This window comes from Schistocerca piceifrons, chromosome 3 (genome assembly GCF_021461385.2).
Source record: "Schistocerca piceifrons isolate TAMUIC-IGC-003096 chromosome 3, iqSchPice1.1, whole genome shotgun sequence".
Lineage (NCBI taxonomy): Eukaryota > Metazoa > Arthropoda > Insecta > Orthoptera > Acrididae > Schistocerca > Schistocerca piceifrons.
Genome location: NC_060140.1, coordinates 703,635,799 through 703,660,673, shown reverse-complemented (window position 1 = coordinate 703,660,673; position 24,875 = coordinate 703,635,799). Strand labels below are relative to the sequence as shown.

At 37.7% G+C, this 24,875-nt stretch overlaps 1 protein-coding gene across 1 annotated transcript in view; it reads right to left on the bottom strand.

Annotated features, from left to right (window-relative positions):
- LOC124788237 (E3 ubiquitin-protein ligase parkin) overlaps positions 1 to 23,468 on the bottom strand; it is a 64,498-nt gene extending 41,030 nt beyond the window's left edge. Inside the window, exons 1-4 of the mRNA XM_047255420.1 lie at positions 23,168 to 23,468; positions 4,769 to 4,940; positions 3,506 to 3,696; positions 3,245 to 3,393 (exon numbers count right to left, since the gene is read on the bottom strand). Coding sequence (XP_047111376.1) covers positions 3,245 to 3,393; positions 3,506 to 3,696; positions 4,769 to 4,940; positions 23,168 to 23,425 — 770 coding nt within the window. The 5' untranslated portion in view covers positions 23,426 to 23,468. The remainder of the gene's footprint in view (positions 1 to 3,244; positions 3,394 to 3,505; positions 3,697 to 4,768; positions 4,941 to 23,167) is intronic.
- Between the last annotated feature and the right edge of the window lie 1,407 nt (positions 23,469 to 24,875).

Genomic DNA, 24,875 nt, shown 5'->3' with positions numbered 1-24,875 from the left:
GATGGGACCAAGTCAAGACTGTATGGAGAATGATCAATGACATTCTCTGATGAGTTCATCAACACCGTTACAATGAGTCTTGTTGGCTACCATAAGCAGTCGTCCATTCTGAGTTGTTCATGCACATTGAGGTTAGTACCACCGTTTCCTTCATTATCAGCATGAATAACTCAATGTCGTACAGTACTGATGTCAAAACAATCATCACCGTAAAAAGCCTTCAAACTTCTATGGGTTTCAGTTGGAGGCAAGATTTTACAAGTTAAAAACTCAATTATAGCATGCTGTTTCTCACACACCAAAATAATTACATCAAACACTGCCATGTTACATGCTACAATTTGGAGCCTTACAGCAGCCGAGGGTTGCAACTTGGGTCATTGAACGGGGAATACTGACCAAGTAGCAGACATATAATAATGACATGCAATACCTCACCTAGTATGGAGAACAGCATAAAAAATGCAGAGGCATTGCTTTTCAGCAGCCCTAGTATTTATGAACACGATGAATAAGGGTACACCATATTAAATCACAAAACTAGTTTACCATATTAAAAAATGAAGGTTGTATCAACACAAGTATAAGAAGAGAGAAGGGAGGGAAGAGAAGGAAGGTAAAAAATTGACTAGATGCGAGAAGGACTTGCACACTGAGGGTTTCATACAAACTTAATTATGTATACTGACAGTTCATCCATTCTGGGAATTGACAATCTCGAGCATCTTAACCGGTTATCAACACTGATACTGGCAAGGCACTGGTTCTGGGGATTCCAAGCTTTTAGAGAATGTTTGAATTTCAATAATATAAATGTCACATTAAAGTCATGCAGGAGGCAGCTGACCACTATTTTGTAGTCAGCAGTTATCCATTGTGGCTGACAGGGTCACAAAGGCAAAAGTTAAACATCAGGCAAGTAATGATTTTATTGCTCATATGACATGTTTTGGAATTAATCCATCATCAAATATCCAGGAGCAAATACTGGACATAGATATGGCATTTCAAGTTGTCTGTGAAGCATCAAGTTGTATGTGAAACAAACATTTGAAGACTATTCTGTGTCATATTTATGTGCAGTAACAGCTCCTGGCTACATGATGGTGGATAAATTCCGAAATGTGTCACACGCACAATTAAGTCATTTCTCACCTGAGATTTGATTCTTACCATTGCGACAAAATCAGCCTGAGTGCAGAACTACCGATTGTTTTAATTTCAAGTTTGACGTCATGTAACAAATGAAAAAAGAAATACTTTCTCGTGGGATATAATTACAAATTAACAATTTTCAGATTTCTTTCCTTTACTTGTACTGTGAAATCTTGCTTCTTGCCAAGTTTCATCAAAGTGATAAACTAAAGTATCATATAGGTTTTGATGAGTTATCAAAATATGTGTCATAAATAGCCTTATCTTTTGACTGCATTGATTTGGATCTAATGTTTGTTATACCATCAAAGGAATATAGACCTCAGTATGTGACATAAATTTCAACTTAATACGCCTACCTGTTTCTGAGAACAATGATTTTTAACGATCAGACAGACACCCAGACAGACTGACAAGAAAGTGATCCTATAAGGGTTCCATTTTTAACAACTGAGGCACAGAACTCTAAAAAGTAAACATAATAATAAAAATAATGAAATCTGATAATAAATTTTAAAAAAACATTATGAAAGAGAAAGGGGGGGGGGGGGGGAATGAGTAAATGGAGGTGAAGTCCAGGAGGGTATGTTGGATGTCAAGTTCACACCTCTGGAGTTCAGGGAAACTAGTATCAGGTGTGAGATTATAAATAGCCTGTTTGGCATAGAATGCACTCACGTCCTTTGGGTCATGCTACAGATTGTGTTCAGCAACTGGATAATGGGTGTCTCAAGGCAGACAGTTCTTCTACACCCATTCATGTACTTTGACAGCTAAATTATGATCATTATTTGATAAAACACATATATGATTTTTGAAGTTGCTCTGACTTTGATACTGTAGGATTTACCAATTTTGGGGCTGGAGTAGATGACAGTGAGTGGGTGCGTAAGGCAGGTATACAGAGTATGCATGATTTTGGAATAGGAACCTAAAGGTAGAAATATGGTTTGACAAGAATGTTGCAGAGGTTAGGAGGGCAACTGCAGGTGGCAGCAGATGGTGTGTGTGTGTGTGTGTGTGTGTGTGTGTGTGTGTGTGTGTGTGTGTGTGTGTAGGATATCAGGGAATGAGGATCTGATTTCAGGGCTTCAATTTTGAAAGTCATAGCCTTGCTGGAGAAATATACAGTGGCAGTCCAGGCCTTGGAGGTACATCACACCTCATCAGTTAAGAGGGCATAGCAACCAACAACAGAGAAAACTGCAGAAGTATGATTGTACAAGTCAAGAAATAAATAATGCAAAAGGAACTTGCTAAATTGTTTGCAGAATGTCTATGCAGAAAGACAATTCCCCAACACTGGAATAATATTCTAATTACTATACTTCAGAATAAAGGAAACAGACAAGAAATATGCAACTACAGAACTATCAGTCTTTTCTCTTTAATATACAAGATACGCACAAAAATTACCACCGACTCTACAGAAGAAACATTGAATTTTAATTCAGTAAGGAAAAAGGTGACTTTTGAAGCACATATTCCACACCTGACCATTTACTAGATCTCAAAGAAATTACAGAACAGGCTAATGAATATGATTTTACCACTTTGTTTGCGGTGAAGGAATGTGTGTCAATGGGATACCATTGTTTTTCTGCTGCTGATGATGATGTAATTTTTGCCTCAGGTGTATAAAACTTCAACAGCAAACGAAGAAGAAATTAACAATGACGTCACGGCATAAGGTAATGTGTTTCTGTACTTATGGTGATTGAAGACAATGATTAGATAGACAGTAGAAGAAATAAAAAGTAGCAATAATATAATAATAATAATAATAATAATCTTCATACTAACAATGAAATACTCTCATATTCGTATTTTTTTGGAGATTATAATGTTAACAATGTTTCCAAACATTTCAAAATAATACTGTTTACAATTACCTTTACATCAACACATGTAATAATGTTGTACATGGGATGAATAAGAGCAAAATGAAGAATAAAAATCATGAAGTAAGCATAAAACCAAACAGCGCATTTCCTACGTGATAGTAATGAAAGAAAGAAAAGAAAATGCATCATCTGTATAATAACATGGCAGTTAAGAAAAGTGTTTAATTCCCTGGAGAAATACATACTTAACATCGGTGCAAGCTAGGCATGGAACGTCATGTATGTTTGATTTGATAAGATACAAAGGAACAGCCTCATCATCTTCACCTTGAGATGGATGTTCAGCACACTTGAAATAGAACTGTGCAAATGTGAGCCCTTCATCACCACCTGTCTGAAAAATAAATATACATTAGCAACTGCGTTATCTATGAAGATCAAAATTTATCATTATAGCTATTTCTTCCACATTCATATGATATTCCCTCTTTCAATTAATTACTCACACAGCCATCAGTTTCACAAATGCCTGTTATCCTATTTTTATCCAGTACATCCTGCCAGCACTGAGGATCTCTGTCCACAGTGAAAGCTCCACCTTTACATGATGCACAGCGCACCCGCAATTTCCCGGGTTTCATCATTTTACAAGGAGATGAACAATACACATAGAAATGTGCTCGTCTCTTTTCATGATCTATAAACAGAAACATATATAAATAATTGAATGGATAAAAAATAGTATTAGCATTGATTTTATCTATAAATGTCTGTTACAGTTGTAGATTAGACACAAATCTACATAAATCACAGGAACAGTTAGTAACAAGATCCTCATTTTTTTCCCTCTTCTTTTTTCCTTCCTTTTCTTTGGTATTTCACATCCTGTTGACATCAACATTAACAGGAATGGAGGTGTTATAACTATAAAAGAAACTATCTAGGTGATTATTAGATGGAACGTTTTGTGGAAAGGAGGGGGGATCTCCATTTGAGGGATTCATGCAATAATGTGCTGTAATATCAGATGAAGCATAATCTGGTTTTTGATTTTTTAGTATGCTCATCACCTGGTTGCACTGAGTAAGTTTCTTCATTCCTCCTGCACATTAAAAACTCTAAGTTGATTAGCAACCTTAAGTTTTGGGTCAGTGAACTAGTTACAATCAAGAAGCTGCTAAAGGAAGATAAGATGCCAGGAGGGGGAAAAGAATAGCGGTCCTTTAAATTAAGCTCTCTCTCTCTCTCGTCACACATACGAGCGCACACACACACACACACACACATACACACACACACACACACACACACACACACACACACACACACACATATGCTCTCTCTCTCTCTCTCTCTCTCTCTCTCTCTCTGGGAGCTGAGGCAGTTTTTTGCAATATGCCTATCTGTGACTCAATGCCTCCTCTATATGGTGAGAAACAATTAAATATGATTCATGAAGCAGAGCCATTTTTACAAATACAGAGAATTAGAAATAAAGAAAGATAAAAATACTGTACTGGTCATTTTTTAAATATTGTACATCAAAAACTGAAAAAAGAGATTTCCTGAGGTGGAAAAGTATTTGTTCACTTTCTGTCCTTTGGAACTACCGTGATCTATTTTCCAACAAGATAATTTTTAATACTACAACTCTACATTATTCATGTAGCTCAAACTGAACGAAAATAATCTATCTAGGAAGTATAGAAATCACCTGGGTGAAGGATAAATATTAATTTTATTATTATTACTATTATTATTATTGATACCTTCTTCAGACACCATTTCTTGGCGGTCTTTGCCACTAAGTTGAAGATCCACTAAAGTTTCGTTTAGCGGCTTAGCTGCCAAGCTGTGCGACCTTCCTTTGCTACCATCAGCTCTGGGAGATGGTTGTACTTTCACAGCATGCAAGATGCTTTGTTCTCCCAAATCACATTCCTTCAAGAAATGAAAGACCATATTACATACTTTATTTACAACAGGAGGACGAATGCAGGATGTTTCGGGCAATATCATGTATGCTAAGGTGTTGAGGGCAAATCAGGTTTTCCACAAATAGCTACAAAAACTCCTAGAAATGTAGAGATACATGGGTAAGTCAATAAATAAGTTGCACACAACAGTTTCTCTATTAGAATGTTTAAACTCCACATGCATATTCTGCCAGCAGATAGCAGCATATGTATGTCCGTAGAAGAGTCTGCAGGACATCACATGGCAGCCAGTGTGAGATGGCAGTTGTGCTCAATGAGTGTACCCAAGTAGAACAGTATGTGATTGTGTAGTTTTTGTGGGCCAAAGGACTCTGCACAAGAAGTGTGTCAAGAAATGTGCCCCATGTATGGTGACACCTGTTTATCATTGAAAGCTGTATCCAACTGGATCCAGGAGTTAACAAGGAAAGGCATACCTCAGAGATCAAGAACATCCTTTTTGTCTTGTGGCAGTGGGAACGTCTGTGCATGGTGAATGCCCTGCATGTTGACCGATGAACATAAAATGAAGAGAATGAGTCTGTCTTTCCAGAACCTCATTTGGTTCTCTGAAGAAGGAAAGGATTTCATGGCATGAATTGTTACCAGGGATGAGTCTTGGGTTCAATACTTTCAAATAGAAACCAAATGATTGTCCACAGGATGGAAACATTCCATGTCCCCAACAATGAAAAGGTCCAAGACCATTCCACCTGCAAGGTTCTTCTCATCATGTTTTGTGTCATGCAAGGGGACATAGTAACCAAATTCCAGCCTCACAGTGAGATAGTGAATGCCTCTCATTGTACTGCACCACTCTGCAGGAACTTTAACAGGCCATTCACCACAAATGATGTGACCTCTTGACAAAGGAAGTGGTCTTTCAGTCAACAATGCCCGTCCTTACACACAAAAACACAAGGTGTTTTTATGAATATTTCATTGAGAATGCTTGGAACACCTGTCCTTACAGTCTTGACTTAGCCTCCAGTGACTTTCATCTGTTTGGGCCTATAAAATCTCATTTTTCATGACCAAAGACGTTACATGTTGACTGCAACACACATCTGAATGTACAAGTGAATATGTAAAAAAGTGAAATAAATTTCGGGAACTTATGATTATTACTACTGCCTCTATGCCATTTTATGACTTATTTATTGACTTACACTCGTAATTTTCACTGAAATATATTAATTTACAAGGGAATGTTAAAAGTCAGAAATTCATGGTTACAGAATACATCAAAACATATAAATCATGTTTAATACTGTGAAAAAATAGTACTTTCAGAGTGACCTGTATGGTGACTGAATCGAGAATTCCCATCTAAGTTTTGCACTCTTGCTAGTAGTTTGCAGCAGTTTTGGTGGGTGAAGATGAGCTTTAAGTTTCTTCAGGATGCTGGCATACTGCACGAAACTGACTCTTCTTCTTCTTTTTTTTTGTTAATATTCGAGAGGATCACATCCAAATGATCCCAAAATATGCTTGCAATCACATTTCCTGCATACTGCTTGTTTTTAAGATTTTTTCCCTTTTCAATTCAGGTTCAAAGAAGTGAACCTATATTTCAAAATGTTTACCTTTTCTGTTTTTTTAATTCTGTGCAGTGGTTGGTGGCTATTGTTTACCATATGTTTCTACTATGGTCAATCTGTTCTTACAGTATCCACGTTACAACAGCTTTTACATAAACCATTTAACAACAATAGTAACCCCCACTGTCTTAAGGACTAAAATGCTCGCAATAACTTTGTCAACTTTCCCTCTACAGTCAGCAAAGACAGTGTAACTGTAACTATCAACATCAAAGCAAGCATCTAAACTGTGCTAATATTTACTGTAGCATCCCTGAAACCAATATTCAGCCTTTCATAAGTGTCACCTCAGCACTCGGGAATTATGCCATGGCCTATTGTCTAATAAGCATGTCAAAGTTTGTTAATTTCTCAAACACTACATTTGCCACCAGCCAATAAAACACACAGAAATTTCCAAAGAGTTAAGAGGAAGCTTAGAAATTGGTATGAAAGTCAATTTCTTTACAAAATTTATCAGCAAGCAGAAAGCACTGACTGTAATTTATGAACTGCTCAAAAATAAGTGCTGCATTGACTGCTAAGCTGAAGTTGTGCGTGGATTTAAGAGGAGGAGGAGGAGGAGGAACTGAATGAATACATCTTAAAAATACTTTATCTGTTCTAATAATAAAACTGTAAAACTGTTGTCTGTCTTTGAAAACCTTAATTGCCAAAACTATTGGACAGATTTCTTTGGGATTCTCACTGCTAACTTCAGCGCTTCATAAAAATAGGATCACAGAAAAAAAGATATCGTAATTTAAAGTTGTACTAAAATTTTCTTGTCTGTCTGTCTGAAAATGCTAATCTACAAAACTACTGGCCAAACTTTCTTGGGGATTTCGCAGATAATTTGAGTACAGCTTCTTGGCACTGTACAGACCTTATTTCATCAAAATCAGATCGTGAAAAAAGTGTCCTTACATATAATAAAAATGTATCTATGTATAGTCTGCATTTCCTCCGGAACCACTGCACTGATTTCAAGCAACCTTGGTACACATATCACTCACTGTCTGAAAGGAATTGCTGTAGGGTTGGAGGGTTGGAAAGAATTGCTGTCAAAGGGTTTGGGTACAAGTAAAAAGGCATGTAGGCCACAACACCTGAATACCCAGATTTTATTCATCCAGTATTCGAGAATGCGAGCACTTAGTGACATACAACAGACTTTACATATAATTTCAAACCTTAACAAAACTATTTCTCACTGACACCCAACACAAATGAAAAAGGAAAAAATGAAAAAAGTTTTCTGCATACTACATTTTTGCTGTTCATTTTCACATCAGGCATGACGTTTTAATTTATGACTTCTTTATTACTGACTGTATTTGTGACTCATTTTGCAGACAGTGTTCCCTTATACCACTAAATGTACCTGCAAAAATATATATCAATGTACAACACACAGTTAAGTGTATATGACATCATAAGTATTGAGATGCATGAAAAACTGCTACAACAGGTACAATATTTAAACTGATTTTTGGCCAACTACAGCTTATCTCTGTCTGCTACAGAGATCCAACGAAGCAGTCAGGCAATAACATTTTATTTCTTTAAGCTCACACACGAATCCACTGAAAAATCTAAGTCAGTACAAAGAATACTCATAAAAATCAAAGAGTAATGCAGCCTGTCTGTGCACTTGTTGCCACAAAATAATCCTGTGCTTTACTGTGCATTCACAGACATCCTTCTTGTGACTCCCACAGTTTATTACTAACTCTCTGAACCAAATTCAATGGAATTTGGTAATGACACGGCTTCAATAAGAACACAGGCTACTTTAGAAAGTGGGTCGTACAAGATATTTATTGATGTGGAGAATATTATGAAAATCAGGGAAAATATTTACTCTTTGAAACAGCTGTTTACTCTTTGGCTTTTGAACTTATCATATTTGTGTAAATGCTTTTATTGGTTGATATTTGGTACTTCATATGATTCAAAGTAATGAATACAATTCTTATACAATTTTCAATGTGTTTAATCCATATTTCCAAATTATTTGCTCTATAATGTGCACAATGCATAATGTGTAGCTACTATGTGCACTATCCAGTATCTGAGACTGGGAGCACTTAGTGACGTGCAACAAACTTTACATGACTTAAAACTTTTACAAAATATTCTCTCACTTACAACCCCCCCCCCCCCCCCCAAAAAAAAAAAGTTATTGCCTACTACATTTTCACTATTTATGCAGTAAAACTGTCACATTATGCATGATTGTCACGATGTTTAAATTTTTTACTTCTTTACTATTAGCTCTACTGGCAACACATAAAACAGATAGTACCCACATATACCGGTGAATGTATGAACAGAGAAAGGGAATAGGAGGAGATGGATCGGAAGGGGACTGGAGATGGACGGAGAAAGGAAAGAGGAGATGGACAGAGAGAGTGATAGGAGGAGAGAGACAAAGAGAGGAAGATGACAAGATGGACAAAGAGGGGAGGAGGAAACAGCAGATGGAGAGAGAGGGATAGGAGGAGATGGACAGAGTGTGGAGGGTGGGGGGTGGAAGAGGTTGACAGAGAGAAGGAGGAGAAGAAGATGGGCAGAGAGGAGGAAGGAGGAGATGGACAACTAGAATTGAAATAAATACATACCTGGGCAATGCTGGGTACTCAACTAGCTGTGAAACAAAAATGAAACAATAACCCAAACAATGGCAGTCTATTCGAAGGTGCACTTATGTGAAATCAAAATCTGCTGTTGAGTAATATTCAATACTGTGTTGCTCCATCTCATGCGTAAATTGCACACAGCAGTCATTAACTGCTGCACCTACTCAATGGGAAGCTTCCCATGCAGACAATCCTTCTAGCCATGAAGTGACAATGCTTATACGGTCTAAGCTTGAAATGATCCTTCATGGCATGTTGACAAAGTCAACAGTATACCAAAGCTGCACCATCCCATATACAATTAGAAACACAGTGCACTCTACTCATCTGTACCAAGCATTCATGTTCATTTCTAACTCTGTTACCCAGGTTGCAAAATTAATGTCCTTTAAGTGCCTTGTAGAATACCTTCTCTACTTCAGTGTACAAACAGAGAATGGCAATGACTTTCAAAGAACAAGGAAGCACTGAAAATATTTAAATTGCAGTTAATTTACATTCATTTCCCTACACATATACTCATGATGCTTAGTTTGCATTTCTCAAGATCCACTGCTTATTCAAAATAAGGTCTTTAGTTTACATACACTCCACTGAATCTACTCTACTTATACAAGTGGTAGTATTAACACTGGCTTTCTTAACAATATGTCCAACTGCATTTCTACTACAGTTTGTAAACCAACACAAACAGAAGCATTTCATATGAGTTCACTGCCATTTTCATGTCTATGGCATCTTGCTCTGGGTAAACGTTTGAGAATGGTTATGTAACTAAGAAGAGCTCCAACATATATTCAGCCTATGTGGGGAAATGTTGCCTTCATTCAACAAACTAATGGCTGTGGTGCTCAGTTTCTTAACAATATGTTCATTAGCACTTCTACTATAGTTTGTAAACCAATACGAACAGAAGGATTTCGTGTGGGATCGCTGACGTTTGTCTATGACACCTTGCTCTCGGTAAACACTTGAGAATGATTGTGTAACTAAGAAGAGCTTCAACAAATATTCAGCCTATGAGGGAAAACATTGCCTTCATTCAAAAAACTAATGGCTGTGGTTCCCACTATTAACAATATGAAGAGGAAGTGGAGACTAACTCTGACAGTAACTTACCAGTAATTCTGAACACGAATCAATGAATCTCATCGAAGATCTAGCTTGATTGTGGCATAGTGCTGACTAACTGTAAATGTTTCATACTAAATGATTATTGCCTTCTGGTGACGTACTCTGACTGTGGCCTAACAGCGACTGACTCTGGCCTTACCCAAAGAACCTACCTAAAGACTCGCTTAGGAAAGTTCTTGTAAAACATTACAACATACATAAATCACACATTGAATAGTGACATAAAATACTGGAATTGCAATAATACTTACACACACTGGTAAATTAAGTTATTTTGATTAACTGTAGGGTGTGCATTCTTTAAATGGCTTTGACATTGAGTTCTAATTTTATGATCAGATTTTTTAGGACAACTGATCTCCCCTATGTTCCATTAAAGCCCACTAAGATTACTGCAGAAACAAAAATCCTGGGTGTCAAATAGTTCATTAAATAACTTATTTTCTCAGTAATAGAATACGTTGTTAGACAGTGAAAAAGCAGTGATACAACGTGGTATATTGGATTTTTGAAAGGTCTACCACACAGTTATTAACAGAGTTGCAGTTTTAGATTTGCAAATTTTGATTATTTATGTAACTGATATGTTTTTATTCACAGTATTTATAACATGTCCACAGTCACACTTCAGTTCACTTGAAATAACAAGGATTAAAAATATGCATACTGTATAAGAATTTTCATGTTCAATGTACAGGGTGATAATTAAAGTTAAACTCACAAAACGGTGTAGAAATAACACCACTTGTCAGAATGACGCCAAATTGCAATGGAATATTATCAGAAGATGAGGAAAACGTACGGCAGAAGAAAAATAAAAAAGTGTGAAAATTGATCAATAGATGGCGCTGTATCTGTCAGAATACGTAAATGAAAACACCTGTCATGCGCACAACCCACTGAAGTAAGTATAAACACACCAGGTACACAGCTTTTCTTCCTTTCACGTCTGCGACGTTCGCCATGAGTGTCTCAATGCAGGACTGCGCTCTGCTTGTAAAGCAGTATTACAAGAATGATGACTGTGCACATGTTGCTCTGCAGAAGTTCTGGACACTGAAGGGTTTGAAAAAAGGCATTGATCTGATGACTGCTGTGGGTCTGGAGAAAATTATTCGGAAATTCGAAAAGACGGGTTCTTTTGGTGTGCAACCTGGTAGAGGGAGGAAACAAATTGATTAAATGTCAGTGGAAGCAGTGGCCACAGCAGGGTGGGAGGAGATGAGTGGTGGTGTGCAGATGCATAGTGCATGGAGAATTGCCTGAACATCCTACAAAACATCCTTCTTTGTTATCCATTCAAAATTACCCATGTGCACCAGTTGCTTCCTGTTGACCTGCCAGCAAGAGAGACCTTTGCTTTAGAATTTCTTGCCCACATGGAAGTACAATGATTGGCCATGGAAGATTTTGTGGACAAAGCCCACTTCCATCTGACAGGATAGATCAATACACAGAATTGTCGAACATGGACAACGGAAAATCCACACTCTATTCAACTGATACCACTTTATCCTTAAAAGATGACTGTGTGATGCAGGTTTACAACATCATTTATCATAGGGCCACATTTTTTCAAAGAGACAGGTGCTTCCAGTCCTGTTACCTGTACCATCACTGGTAAGCACTATGATTGTCTTTTGAGCAACCATGTCATTTCAGCTCACAACAGTGTGGATGGAATCATTTTTATGCAAGATGGTGCACCTCTGCATATTGCAAATCCAGTTAAGCAGCTGCTGAAGTGCCATTTCGAAAATGCTAGAATTATCAGCCACCATTTCCCTACAGCCTCGCCGTCCCGATCACCTGATTGTAATCCATGTGGCTTCTGGCTGTGGGACTACGTGAAAGATGTCGTGTTCAGTATTCCGATTGCAAACTTAGCTGCATTGAAGGCATGCATTGCGCAACACATTCTGTACATGACCCTCGAAACACTTCAATCAATTGTGGAACATGATGTTTCTCGATTTCAAGTTGTTGCAGAAAATGGTGGGCAGCATAATGAACATGTTTTGCACCAGTTACATGGAAATTAATAATCCGATTTGATTTTGATTGGTGCTTTTTATGCGGTTTTTGGCCTCAGGACAATTAAAAACTGATTTTTACCATTGAATGTGATATGACCTTGGCTTGGTGAATGGGCTTACGTAACTAACAGTATCACACTTGTACACCCATGCACACTGAGTTGTAGAGTTTGCTTAATGTCAAACGTACGCCTTAGACAATGTTGTTTGATTCATTTGTCATTTGTTGCAGACCACTATTACATTATGATGCGTACAGTGCCATCTATTGCTACATTTTGTAACTATATTTCTTCTGCCTTGTTTTCCCCCTTCTCCGACAATATTCCATTGCAATTTGATGTCATTCTGACCAGTGGTGTTATTTCTACTTCTACAGTGGTTTGAAAGATTAACTTTAATTATAATCACCCTGTATATACTGTATATAGTTTAGGTAAGAGAAGGAAGAAAGTAGTATTTTTATTAGGAGCGATGACAGAGCAAATAGTTATTCCTTTCACGGTAGTGATTTCCTGTGGTCAGAATAATACTGCGAAAGCAATAAAATAAATAAATAAATAAAAAATGCATGCCATGATGGTACTCTCCAGTGTTCTGTGAGTGCGAATTTGGAAATCTCAGATCAGTTTGGCTTCTTCGGTGTTGTCTATTTTTTCTGGCTTATGATCCCACCAGATCTTTGCTAATGACAGATAGTATTTCTGGCATTAGTTCTAATGTATCATTTGAAGTCTATCACTGTCCCTGCTTGTAATTTGCAATTGCATTCTTTATAAAACAGCTCTGGACATGTTGCTTACAAAGTCCATACCTGAGATCTTCTGCTGATTTCTCTGGCTTTGATAGCAGTTGATGTAATGGCTAATTCTTGTGCTTCTCATTCCTGTTTCATCGTTCTATTAAGTTTGTGTAGCTGTTTTCTGATACTGATGCTTAGTTGTATTTTCAACAGCTTTTGGGTGTTGACTTCCATCAGAGAGGTTACTCACTTTCTTTAATAGTCTGCTAATGTGTGTTTTTCCTTCTTCATCTGCCTGCCAAAAGTTCTCTCTGACCATGTTTTCTGGGCAAATGCAACATATCTACATCAATGGTAAATCAAAATGAGTTTTCATGTTCTCCTACACAAGCTCTGCTTATGTCAAGCTTCTCAATTTTAACAGTCTATCTGACCTAAGGTATAGCCAAGGTATTCATGGTCTAGATGATGCTGTCGTCTTTCACAATGCCTTTAAAACTCGATCCAACTCTGTGGATGGCGTCAAACTGGAGTTTCTACTGGTGCATAAAATGTTCAAACAACTTACAAGAATGTGGAGATTAGTTCAAATGGCTCTGAGAACTATGGGACTGAACTTCTGAGGTCATCAGTCCCCTGTGGAGATTAGTGTTTAATGTCCCATCAACAGTGAGGTCATTAGAGACAGAGCACAAACTCGGATTAGGGAAGGATGGGGAAAGGAAATCGGCTGTGTCCTTTCAAAGGTACCATCCTGGTATTTGTCTGAAGCGATTTAGAGAAATCATGGAAAACCTATATCAGGATGGCTGGATGCAAGTTTGAACCATCGTCATCACGACGGCAAGTCCTGCAAGTCCAGTATGCTAACCACTGCACCTCCTCACTCCGTTGCGAGAATGTAGCTGGGTGACATCTCTGACAACCACCAACATTTCATAAGGTGAACACCTCGCCATTTTCAAGGCACAAATGCAACAAGAGAGTGGTGCGTGAGGAAATTTAAACCCTTGGTTTGGAGGAGTGGGTAGGGAGAGGGCTACACTGATCAAGAACTATAATATAGCATATTCAGAAAAAAACACACAAACACCATAACACTAATGCCACCAAACAATGAAAGATGATCAATGTGAGAAGCTATCAATAGTGCTTATTAATTACCAGAGTGTAAGTAAGTAGCATTAACTCTGTCTCTCTGCTGTTTAACCAAGGAAGAAGTAGAATTCCACACAGAATTTAAGCAAAAATCTCCATCCCTTCTTATAAGATCACTTACTTGTTTCCTTAATAACACATCCTAACACTTAGAAGTGTGCATGAGAATCTCTGTGCTCTTATATTCCAGGTGATGACTGGTATCAAGGTAATGTTCTGAAACAACAGATTCATTTGGCTGTAGTAAGCGTGTGTGATACTTGTGTTCTATACAACAGTCTTCCACAGCCTTGATGTTCTGATCAATGTACGACAGACCTCAACTGCATGGGATAAGGGAAACAGTAAACAATCACTTTACACAAACCAAGACCATTTACAGACCCTAAAAGGGCTGTAACCTTAAGTGGTTGCCGAAAAACATACTTCACGCAGTGTTTCTGCAGAATGTGACCAATCCTGTTGGAAATACTATCTGCTGATGTCAAAAAGGCCGCTGACATAGGTACCACCAAGTTATTTTCATCATTCACCAGGTTCACAGTTAGCTGACAGCACAACACACTTCTCATCTGTTTTTCACCATAATCATTCTGGCAAAGGTGATTTTGGGTAGGTTAACTCAGCTGACAAACTTTCAATGTCTGAGGTGACATGGCACTATGAACTAAAGTTTACAGTACCCCTTTATGCTGAGCCAGATGGTGGCAACTCTCAGACAATGAGGAATATTTGATGGTAATCATTGGCTCTGAACAGTGATGTCACAGCAGCCATTAACATTACATCACTGGTCAAAGCGAACAAATAGTATCAAATATTCCTCTTGAGCCGTCCAAACATACCATCAACCTGCCTTCTAACAAATACATCAAAGAAGGGAAGATAGCCATCCTTTTTCACCTCTATAAGGATGGGAATATTTGGGTGGAATGACTTCAGGTATTCTAAAATGCTACACAAATTTTCACTGCCATGAGGCCAAACAACAGTACCGTCCACATATCTGATAAAGCAGGCAGGTTTAAATGCCACCAATTCCAGGGAACATTCAACAGAATCTTCCATAAACAGATTGACAGTAATACAGTAGGTGACAAAGGGTTCCCCATCACAATTCCATGTATCTGCCCATACAGCTAATCTCTTAATAAAAAATAAATGGAAGTCAACATGTGTCAAAACAGATTAGTTAATTCAACACCAAAGCTAATCTAAATTAACCAAAACAAATCCGACAGATGAAAGCAAGTGAAGAGAGAGATCAGATCAAAACTTACTAAAACATCAGTCATTCAAATCGAATAATTCTAAATGATGTAAGAAATTCACAGAGTTTCTAATGTGATATACACACTGATCTACTAGTGGGTTCAACAGAGTACCGGTAACTGGGTATTTTGCAACACAATATGCCAAAATGTTACTGACCATAAGCCTTGTGGATCTATAGAATGCCACACAACTAGAAGGGACAGCACGTCAAGTGTTAAGGATCTCGATATTCTCCTGCAATGCAGCATTTTTCTTCAGGAGGTAGTTAGTTTTCCTCTCAACCCCTTTTTGCTGGCTCAGCAACGAGTGTGCGATATGGTGGATCAGACAGTAAACGCAGATTCTTTTGAATTTAATTCTGCTTGTCCACACAATCATTACATTGCTCATGTCCCCGTAAGATAACATTATCAGTATCCTGCCTGGGTGAAAGTACAGCAGCTCTTTCAGCTGTTATAATACAGGGTGATTATAATTAAACTTTCAAACCGCTATAGAAATAACACCACTGGTCAGAATGATGTCAAATTGTAACAGAATATTATCGAAGAATGGGGAAAACATACAGCAGAAGAAAAATAAATAGTTACAAAATGTAGCAATAGATGGCACTGTAAGCATCATTATTTAATAGCACTCGATTACAAACGAGAAAAGAATCATACAACAATGCCTAAGGTGTATGTTAGATGTTAAACAAACTGTACAACTCAGTGTGCATGGGTGTACAGGTGTCATACTGTTACTTACGTAAGCCCATTCACCATGGCAAGGTCATATCCCATTGGATGGGAAAAATCAGTTTTTAATTGTCTTGAGGTCAAATCCGCATAAAAAGCATCAATCACTGCAACAAGTTAAAATTGAGAAACAGCATGTTCCACAACTGATCGAAGTGTTTCCGGCATCATGTTCAGAATGTGTTGCGCAATGTGAGCTTTCAATGCAGCTAAGTTTGCAATCAGAACACTGAACACAGACTCTTTCAGACAGCCCCACAGCCAGGAGTCACACGAATTAAGATCAGGTGATAGGGATGGCCAGGCTGTAGGGAAATGGCGACTGATAATTCTATTATTTCCAAAATGGCACTTCAGCAGCTGCTTAACCGGATCTGCACTGTGCATGCATAAAAATGATCCAATCCACACATCCACACTGTTGGAGAGCTGGAATAACATGGTTGCACATAAGACAGTCACGGCGATTATCAGTGACAGTACAGGTAACAGGGCCAGAAGCATTTGTCTCTTTGAAAAAATACGGCCCTACGATAAATGATGCTGTAAACTTGCATCACACAGTGACCTTTTCAGGATGAAGTGGTACTGGTCAATTTGCCTGTGGATTTTCCATTACTCATATTCATCAATTTTGTGTATTGACATTTCCTGTCAGATGGAAGTGGGCTTTGTCTATCCACAAAATCTTCCACAGCCCATCATTGTCCACTTCCACGCGCGCAAGAAATTCTGAAGCAAAGGTCTCTCTTGCTGGCAGGTGAACAGGAAGCAACTTGTGTACATGAGTAATTTTTAATGGATAGCGAAGAGGGATGTTTTGTAGGATTTTACGAACTCTGCTCATGGGTATGTGCAATGTTTGGGCACTTCTCCGTGCACTATACATTTGCACACCACCACTCGCCTCCTGCACTGCTGCTGCCACTGTTTCCACTGACATTGAATCAATTTGTTTCCTCCCTCTACCAGGTTGCACACTAAAAGAATCAGTCTTTTAGAATTTCCAAATCATTTTCTCCAGACCCACGGCAGTCATCGGACCAACGCCTTTTTTTCGAACCCTTCAGTGTCTGGAACTTCTGCAACATGTGCACAATCACCAGATTTACAAACAGAGCACGATCCTGCATTGAGAAAGTAATGGCGAAAGTTACAGACGCAAAAGGAGGAAAAACCATGTACCCGGCATGTTTATACTAACTTCAACAGGTCGTGCGCATAAAAAGTGTTTTCATTGATGTATTCTGACAGATACAGCAACATCTATTGATCAATTTTCACACTTTTTTCTTCTTCTGCCATACATTTTCCCTCTTCTCTGATAATATTCTGTTGCAATTTGTCATCATTCTGACCAGTGGTGTTATTTCTACAGCGTTTTGAAAGTTTAATTATAATCACCCTGTATTACTCTTGGGCAAATCTGCACAAGTCAACAAACGTTTCTCCCTTAGCCCCCTTGGCGGTATGCGGAGATAGTTCTGTCAACAAAACTGCTTTTAACATGCATTAGTTTTTGTACACTTTGAAGTCATCCATATATAGTGGAATTTCTGCAAGTTCCTGAATATCTGATAGCCCAATAGCAGCAATACTATTATTATTATTAATCCATTTACATATTCAATGAATTGACTTATTATCCATTTAATATTGAGACTTGTTCAATGATCATGCAGCAGCATTGCAGTGAATGTTAACTAAATTACAAATAACACTTTATCAAGCCCACATATCAGCATGAATCATGATCCACTCATGATAAAGAATGTAACTAAGTTCACTGTAGTAACTATGAAGAGACAACATACATAGAAAGTACTACATAAACATATTTCATGCCATGACCAACAAAAGCTCTTGAATAAGATGTTCATCTGAAGAAGAATGGGACATATTACAATAAATCGGATGGTTGTAAAGGGGTGGGGCAAATAAAGTTATACTAAATAAATGGAAAAAAGAATACAAGGATGAACAAAAAAACAACAAAAAGAGAAAATTATAAAGACTACATAAAAATGAAATCAACCTAAAGCCCTTGCATTTGACAGACTACTGATTGACGTACACTTCAACAAGGCAATAAGATCCATCCTGTTTATGATGTGGCCTTTACAGACAGACCACAATCTTGGATTTCACAAGAATACAAAGGAAGTCAGCTATGGCCTGATCTATGTAATTATTCCTGCATTCACCTCTAGTAGTTCAAGGAAAGCAAGTAAAGTGTAAATCAACAAGCTATATCTGTGATTTCAATCCTAGTACCCACTATAGTAATTTACAGTTTAAAAACATTAACTTTGCTAAATACAGTAATGGAAGATGCAGTGTCCATTAACCAACCTTAACAATGATACAGGCGGAAAAAAAGAACTGCGGGGCTACAAAAATTTTTGATAATTTGCCGAATGATGTGAAGAGTCTAAGGGGCAACAAATCAACATATGACTCCTTAAACATCAAAATCTATCACATATATTACTGCATATAAGAGTCTCTGTCTCTGGTTCCCTCCCACTCCATTTTGCACTGTTAAGCCAATAACTAAGGGCTTTTATATTAATCATACAGCAAAAAACTTTTAAGACATCTATATAAAAGAGCACTATGTAACCACAGAAATGCGTAAAAGAAGTAGCTTACATATTAACTCAGCACGTGCTGCATCACGTTGAGACAACATGCATATTTTCCACTGAACGAGGAAAAAACTAAAATAAGAAGATATATTTAGGGTCACTGTAATTGTTGAAGGATTCAGGATAGATCAACTGAACTTGATGTCCATTTATAACATATGTGCAAACTGAACTACTAGAAATTAATTTTTCTAATATTGCCAAAGACGGAGTGAGCAGATAAACTGTTTTACATTATCAAGTTGATACCACACTCAAAAACAGTGATGGCAATAGATTAGGGTTTCATGTGTTGTTGACAAGGTCATTCATGGTGTAATACGAACTCTGATCGGACAAAGACAGCAACTACATTTTTTTCTAAAGGAACCATCCCAACATTAACCTTAATCAATTTACAAAAATGTCATTAAACCTATTTCTGGATGGCAGGATGGGATTTGAGCTTGACACTTTGTAAACGCGGGACCAGTTCGCCACCCTCTTTTGTTTAAAATGTTGGGTAAACAATACAAGACAGAAAAAATAAAAATCTAACGTATTAGGCAACAAAATTATTTGGAATGCCACAAGCAACTATGGGAGGACATTGGGAATGTAAGGTCACTAAAGAAAAATAGGTACAACAAAGTGAATGAAGAAAAACAGGATTTTCTTGTCTTTATGGATTTAGTTTCAAGCTGAAGATGTAATGAAGGAAGTGAAATTAGAATTCAGGACAGGAGTAATAATTCAGAACAGGAGTAATAATGCAAGAAAAAAGTACAACTGTATACAGGTATAAGCGTTTTCGAGTTTTGAACCCTTGGGATTATCTGTCTGTTTTACAACTTGAATGCATAAGCTTTTTTCACATTCCTTCTGATAATAAACCTAATCAATATTATCATTATTTGTAGCAAATAGTAGAACATGTTCACAAAGTCTCAAATGCGCAGATCCCACTATGTTTATCAGCTCTCAACACCGTTACTTAGTTACTTCATAATGTGTATGGCTATGGAGATTGAATTTTTTTTAGTGCCAACTACTATTTTTTAAAAATTCTTTATAAGTTTATGAGGTTGCAGAAAACTTATTCACATGAGCTTTTCTATCATAGCAGGTAGTTTCAGTTTGGCATAAGTGTCACTGTCAAATGATTAAATCTGGAGAAGGATACTGCTGAACAACTTCCCTGGAGTGCATGTTTTTTCCCACTGCATCACAAGAATGCTAAATATATAAATAACTAAATACATACATGATTACATAACGATCATAGTTATTGTACCCAGATTTAAAAAAATTAACGAGATAAAGTAACTGATCAAACCTACATTCAGGTCAAACCTCTCCAAAACAGAGCTAAACTTAGTGCACTGTCACTGGTAAGCAATAAATCTTGTTCTGAGCATGAAACCGGACAGAGAGGGCATTATTCTTCTGGCTGACTATTTGTTCTTAGAAACACTTGCACTTGCTGTCCTCTGTTGTGAAGCCCCTTGACTTAAGCAATGACTTAGCCCTGCCAACATTAATTCTCATTCAGTTAAGTCACCTCCAAACACCGTAGTCCACACTGTAGCGTATGGTAGATGTTCACATGGATCCATGCAGTTTTGGTGCTTAGATTTATATAATGAAAGTCTTGCCTTATCCAGGGGTGCTTCCAAAGGCTTTGGTGCCTGGAGGAAAGTTTTCCTCGATTTCAATCTAGATTGAGACTATCGATGGCCAAGCTGTGGACGATCTTCAGTGTTTCCAAATTTCAGTGATTCTGTATCACCAGTAACTTCTTGAAGAGTAATTGGAGGTGCATAGCCAGCAAGACAGGACACATTATCAACATGTGCGGGTTTTAGGCATCCAGTGATTAACATGCAAGCTTCATTCACATTCTTACCATTGGTTGATCTATTCTACACAGAAGACGCATATTCTGCGGCAGAGTAGTACAGGGTCAATGTAGTGTTTCAAAGAACGTGTGGTTTTGCAACCCAATTTGTACCTCTTTACCTTCCTCAGGTTAGACACTTTGTGATGGAAAAATGTTCCAAGAGGGTTTCATTCCAGAAATTATGTTAAAATAAGCCACTGCATAGGATCCCTAAAGTACACTTTTTAATGCTGATGGTGTTAGGACAGCAACCAGCCACACATTTTTAATGATTAAAAGTTTCCCTGCTTCAGCTACAAACTCTCTTCTATCAACACTGGGCAGAAATTGAGAGGAAAGAGGTTACTACCTATGGATGATTCAATCTTTAAGAATGCAGTAAACCCTGTTATGTAAACAGACAGGAAGGACTGAACATGCACTTTGAATGTATTCTGAGAGAAACTGTCTGCCAGGTGGAGGGCACCATCCCAGGAGCAATCGAAAGCAAAGCTCATAATCAGTTGCAAATCATTACTCAGAATGACATTGACAATATCTATCACCTGGGATCCAAGACTCTTCTCACATGCTTCCAGGGAATGTCAGAAGTGATTAAGACCACTAGGCTCATTTGTAGAATCGCAACTCAGATGGTAATTTCTAGAACGTTCTGGGAACTCGCTGGGGCTTTTTGGTCTGGAGTCAAGTAGAGGGTGTAAATCAGTGGCTACACAAGAGGAACATCTGGAACTAAGCTGCAGATCATGATCTACATCAACAGAACTGAATGGTTGCTGTCCACAAAGGCAGTTAAGATTCCTCTCCCATTACTAGCTTGCTTGAACCCTGAGATGGGAATTTGCTCTCCAACATATTGCATTACCTTGTTACCCTCCTGGAAATACAGTCTGTTAACAATCATCCTCTACTTTCCTCTCTTTGGTACATGGTAGAATTTAATTATTTATTTACATTCCTCTTTAGCTTTTCTCCTATTACTTAATTTCATTATTCTCTGCATTTTCCATTTCTCTTTCTTTGAACCATATACCTTGCACTGTTTTACTCTTGATCATTTGTGACCTGAAGCTGATAAAGTGTTTACAAGTGTAATAGTTTTAACTTTTTACTGTCACTGCAATCTTCTCTTTCATGTGATCTTCCCTTTTTTCTTTACAACTGTGGCCACTCTAAGTCGAAGGTCTGAATCCCTTTCCAACATTCCCCATCAAATCTCTCTTTCCTCTCTGAGGAACAACTACTGAATTTCAAAGTTAGGATTACTATTTCCTACTATAACTGTTTCCACTGACATTACTAATTATATGGAGCAAATATTTCAGTGAGATAATGTATTTGGCCTGTAAGTAAGTTTAGTTTCTGTCATTTCACTCAGTGTACCTATGTCATAACTTTATTTTTAACTGTCTGTTGTACTTGACATGTTATTTAACGTAAACAAATAGTGAAAGAAATAAAGGTAACAATTCACTATGTCTTTCTCCCTCCCTTGTGCTGTTTTTAACACTTCCAGAGAAACACAAACAGACCAACTTACAATTTAGTAACATACGTTAAACACATCAAATAGACTGCTCTGTCAAACCGTAAGTCATGTCATTATAGTATTAATCTTGAATTTACCACAAAATCAAAGTCTCTGCTGTTTCTTTAATCTATATGTAAAAGGGGGGAAGACTTCTGCGAAATTTGGAAGAGCTGAAGATGGACCAGTGACAAGCTTCAGACGAAAGAATGTAAGTTAGAATGTAATGTCATGTTACAAGGTGTTCTTAAGATACTGAACACTAACTACGATTAGACAAGTATGTGGGAGGCTGTACTCTTTAATAAAGATTGGTTACCAACAATGGGTATTTTACAAATTAAATTTACTAATCTTAAACTATACATCCATCATAGTTTATACTTGTTATACTATAAGAGCCAGTAAGACGCTTTCTATAGAATTTTGTTACTTGTTAACGATGGCAACAAACCAACACAACTGACAGCTAAGCATTACTGTTGCCTATCACAACAATGATCACAAAGAGATGCAATTCTTTAACAAGTACTGAAATCTGCGTCCAAAGTAAAAAATTTGCATTTGTAAATATTCCATCATTCCACAACTCAGTCACATCAGTACCGAAACACAAAGAAAAACCACACTGATACTGTGGGTGATGACAGGGATTGCACTATATGAGTCACTTGTATATAAAAAACACGGCACTCAACTGACATACTGCCTTACACATGTACTGACAATGCCCTCTGATGACACACAAACAATAATATTATGAATTAAAGGTCTCTCACATCATCAGTATAATCAACGGTTCTTTTGAAAATATATTATTGGGAACATACCTCTATTACAATAGAATCATCCAGTTCCTTCCCAGCAAATATTATCTTTACTTCTTCTGGTGTCAGTCCTAACTCGGTTGCAACAATTTCTTTCACGTTCTTTATTTCCCATTTCGGGTCCAAATCGATTGACAGCGTGTTTCCAGTATTTGTTTTAATATATATATTTAGCGTGTTTGTTACTGCACGCTTGCCAAAAGTCAGAAGCTGTATCATGCTTTGCAAAATACGTTTTAAAAAAGCAAATATAAAACTCATAGTAAAGAGAAAAACAATAACACGGCAAAGATATTGTTATTGCTGTTGGCGTCCGGATACAAAGATCGCGCATACAACCTCACATCACACGTCTTTCAAAAAAATTTAAATGATAAACCGGGGAAAAACTCTTTGGTTGCAGCTATATCACATGAACACATAGTAATTACGGAAAATGAGTACTTAACACACCGCAGAAATGTACAAATGTTGTAATTGTGTTTCTAAAACTGCGAAGGAATCTACGGAAAAAGCACTGTTTAACACGACTGCAATGCATCATGATGTCACAGAGATGTTTATGCAGATTAAGATAACACTTGTGTCTAGCTCGTGTGTGTGCAACTACGGCTCAAGAAGCGATAGAACTTGCCCGGGAAATACGAATCTTTGAGTGGCGGCCAACATGCAGGATTTTTATACCCGACTACTACACTGCATTGTCATTAGAAGAATATATAAACGCAGTAAAATTAAACGCATTTTAAAAAAGGGACTCTCCTATTACGTATAATACATTAAATACTTGTTCCCTGCTAGTGAGAAAGCTTATTTCAAAATTGAGTAACACGAATTCTCTTTTTATTGCATATTACTGGCTCTCGAAATACCAAAGATGTTTTTTACTGAGGTTAGCAGAAAAAAGATTTTTTTTAAAAAAAGAGAAAAACCCAGCTCTGCGCCACATAGAGCAAAGAATAAATTCAAGTTCTACAAAAGAAATAGCTTGTACCTCTTGCATCGCACCACTCACTACCATATACACTTGAGCTTTCCTCCGATTTAATTTTCGTACATATATTATTTCTCTCTTTCTCTCTCTGCCTTGTCTTTGTGCGATGAACAATACAATGTCCTATCTGGTTCTTCCATCTGTTAAAACCAAGCATCGAAAAATGTTTCAGCTAAATTTGACATACACACAAGGGGTCTCATTTTATCTACTTCAGGGCTTATTTTTCACCTTGAGAAAAAAGAAATGGAAATGAGCGTATGGCATCGTTGGCCAGGATGCCCTATCCGGAGAAGTTCGGCCGCCAAATGCAAGTCTTATTTCAGTCGACACTGCATTGGGTGACTTGCGCGCCATTGCCGGTGATGAGGATGAAATGGTGATGAGGACAACACTGCACTCAGCCTCGAGCGGAGAAAATCTCCAACCCGGCCGGGAATCGAATCCGGGCCCACTTGCATGGGAAGCGAGCGGGCGGACTTCACATTGAGCAATACTCATTTGAATGGGAACAAATTCTATTTTCTCAGGAGTGAATTCCGTAGATTGCTCACATTTTGTGACTTACATGGGTTGTTGACAGTGTTGATCTCGTAAAACCACGCTTCTACACTGGAAGTATCGTCTATGTCTCGTGACACAAATTATGTTATTTAATTTTTTGTCACTAGATCAATTCGCTCTACCTTGGAAGTAGATGGAATGTCTCTTACTTTG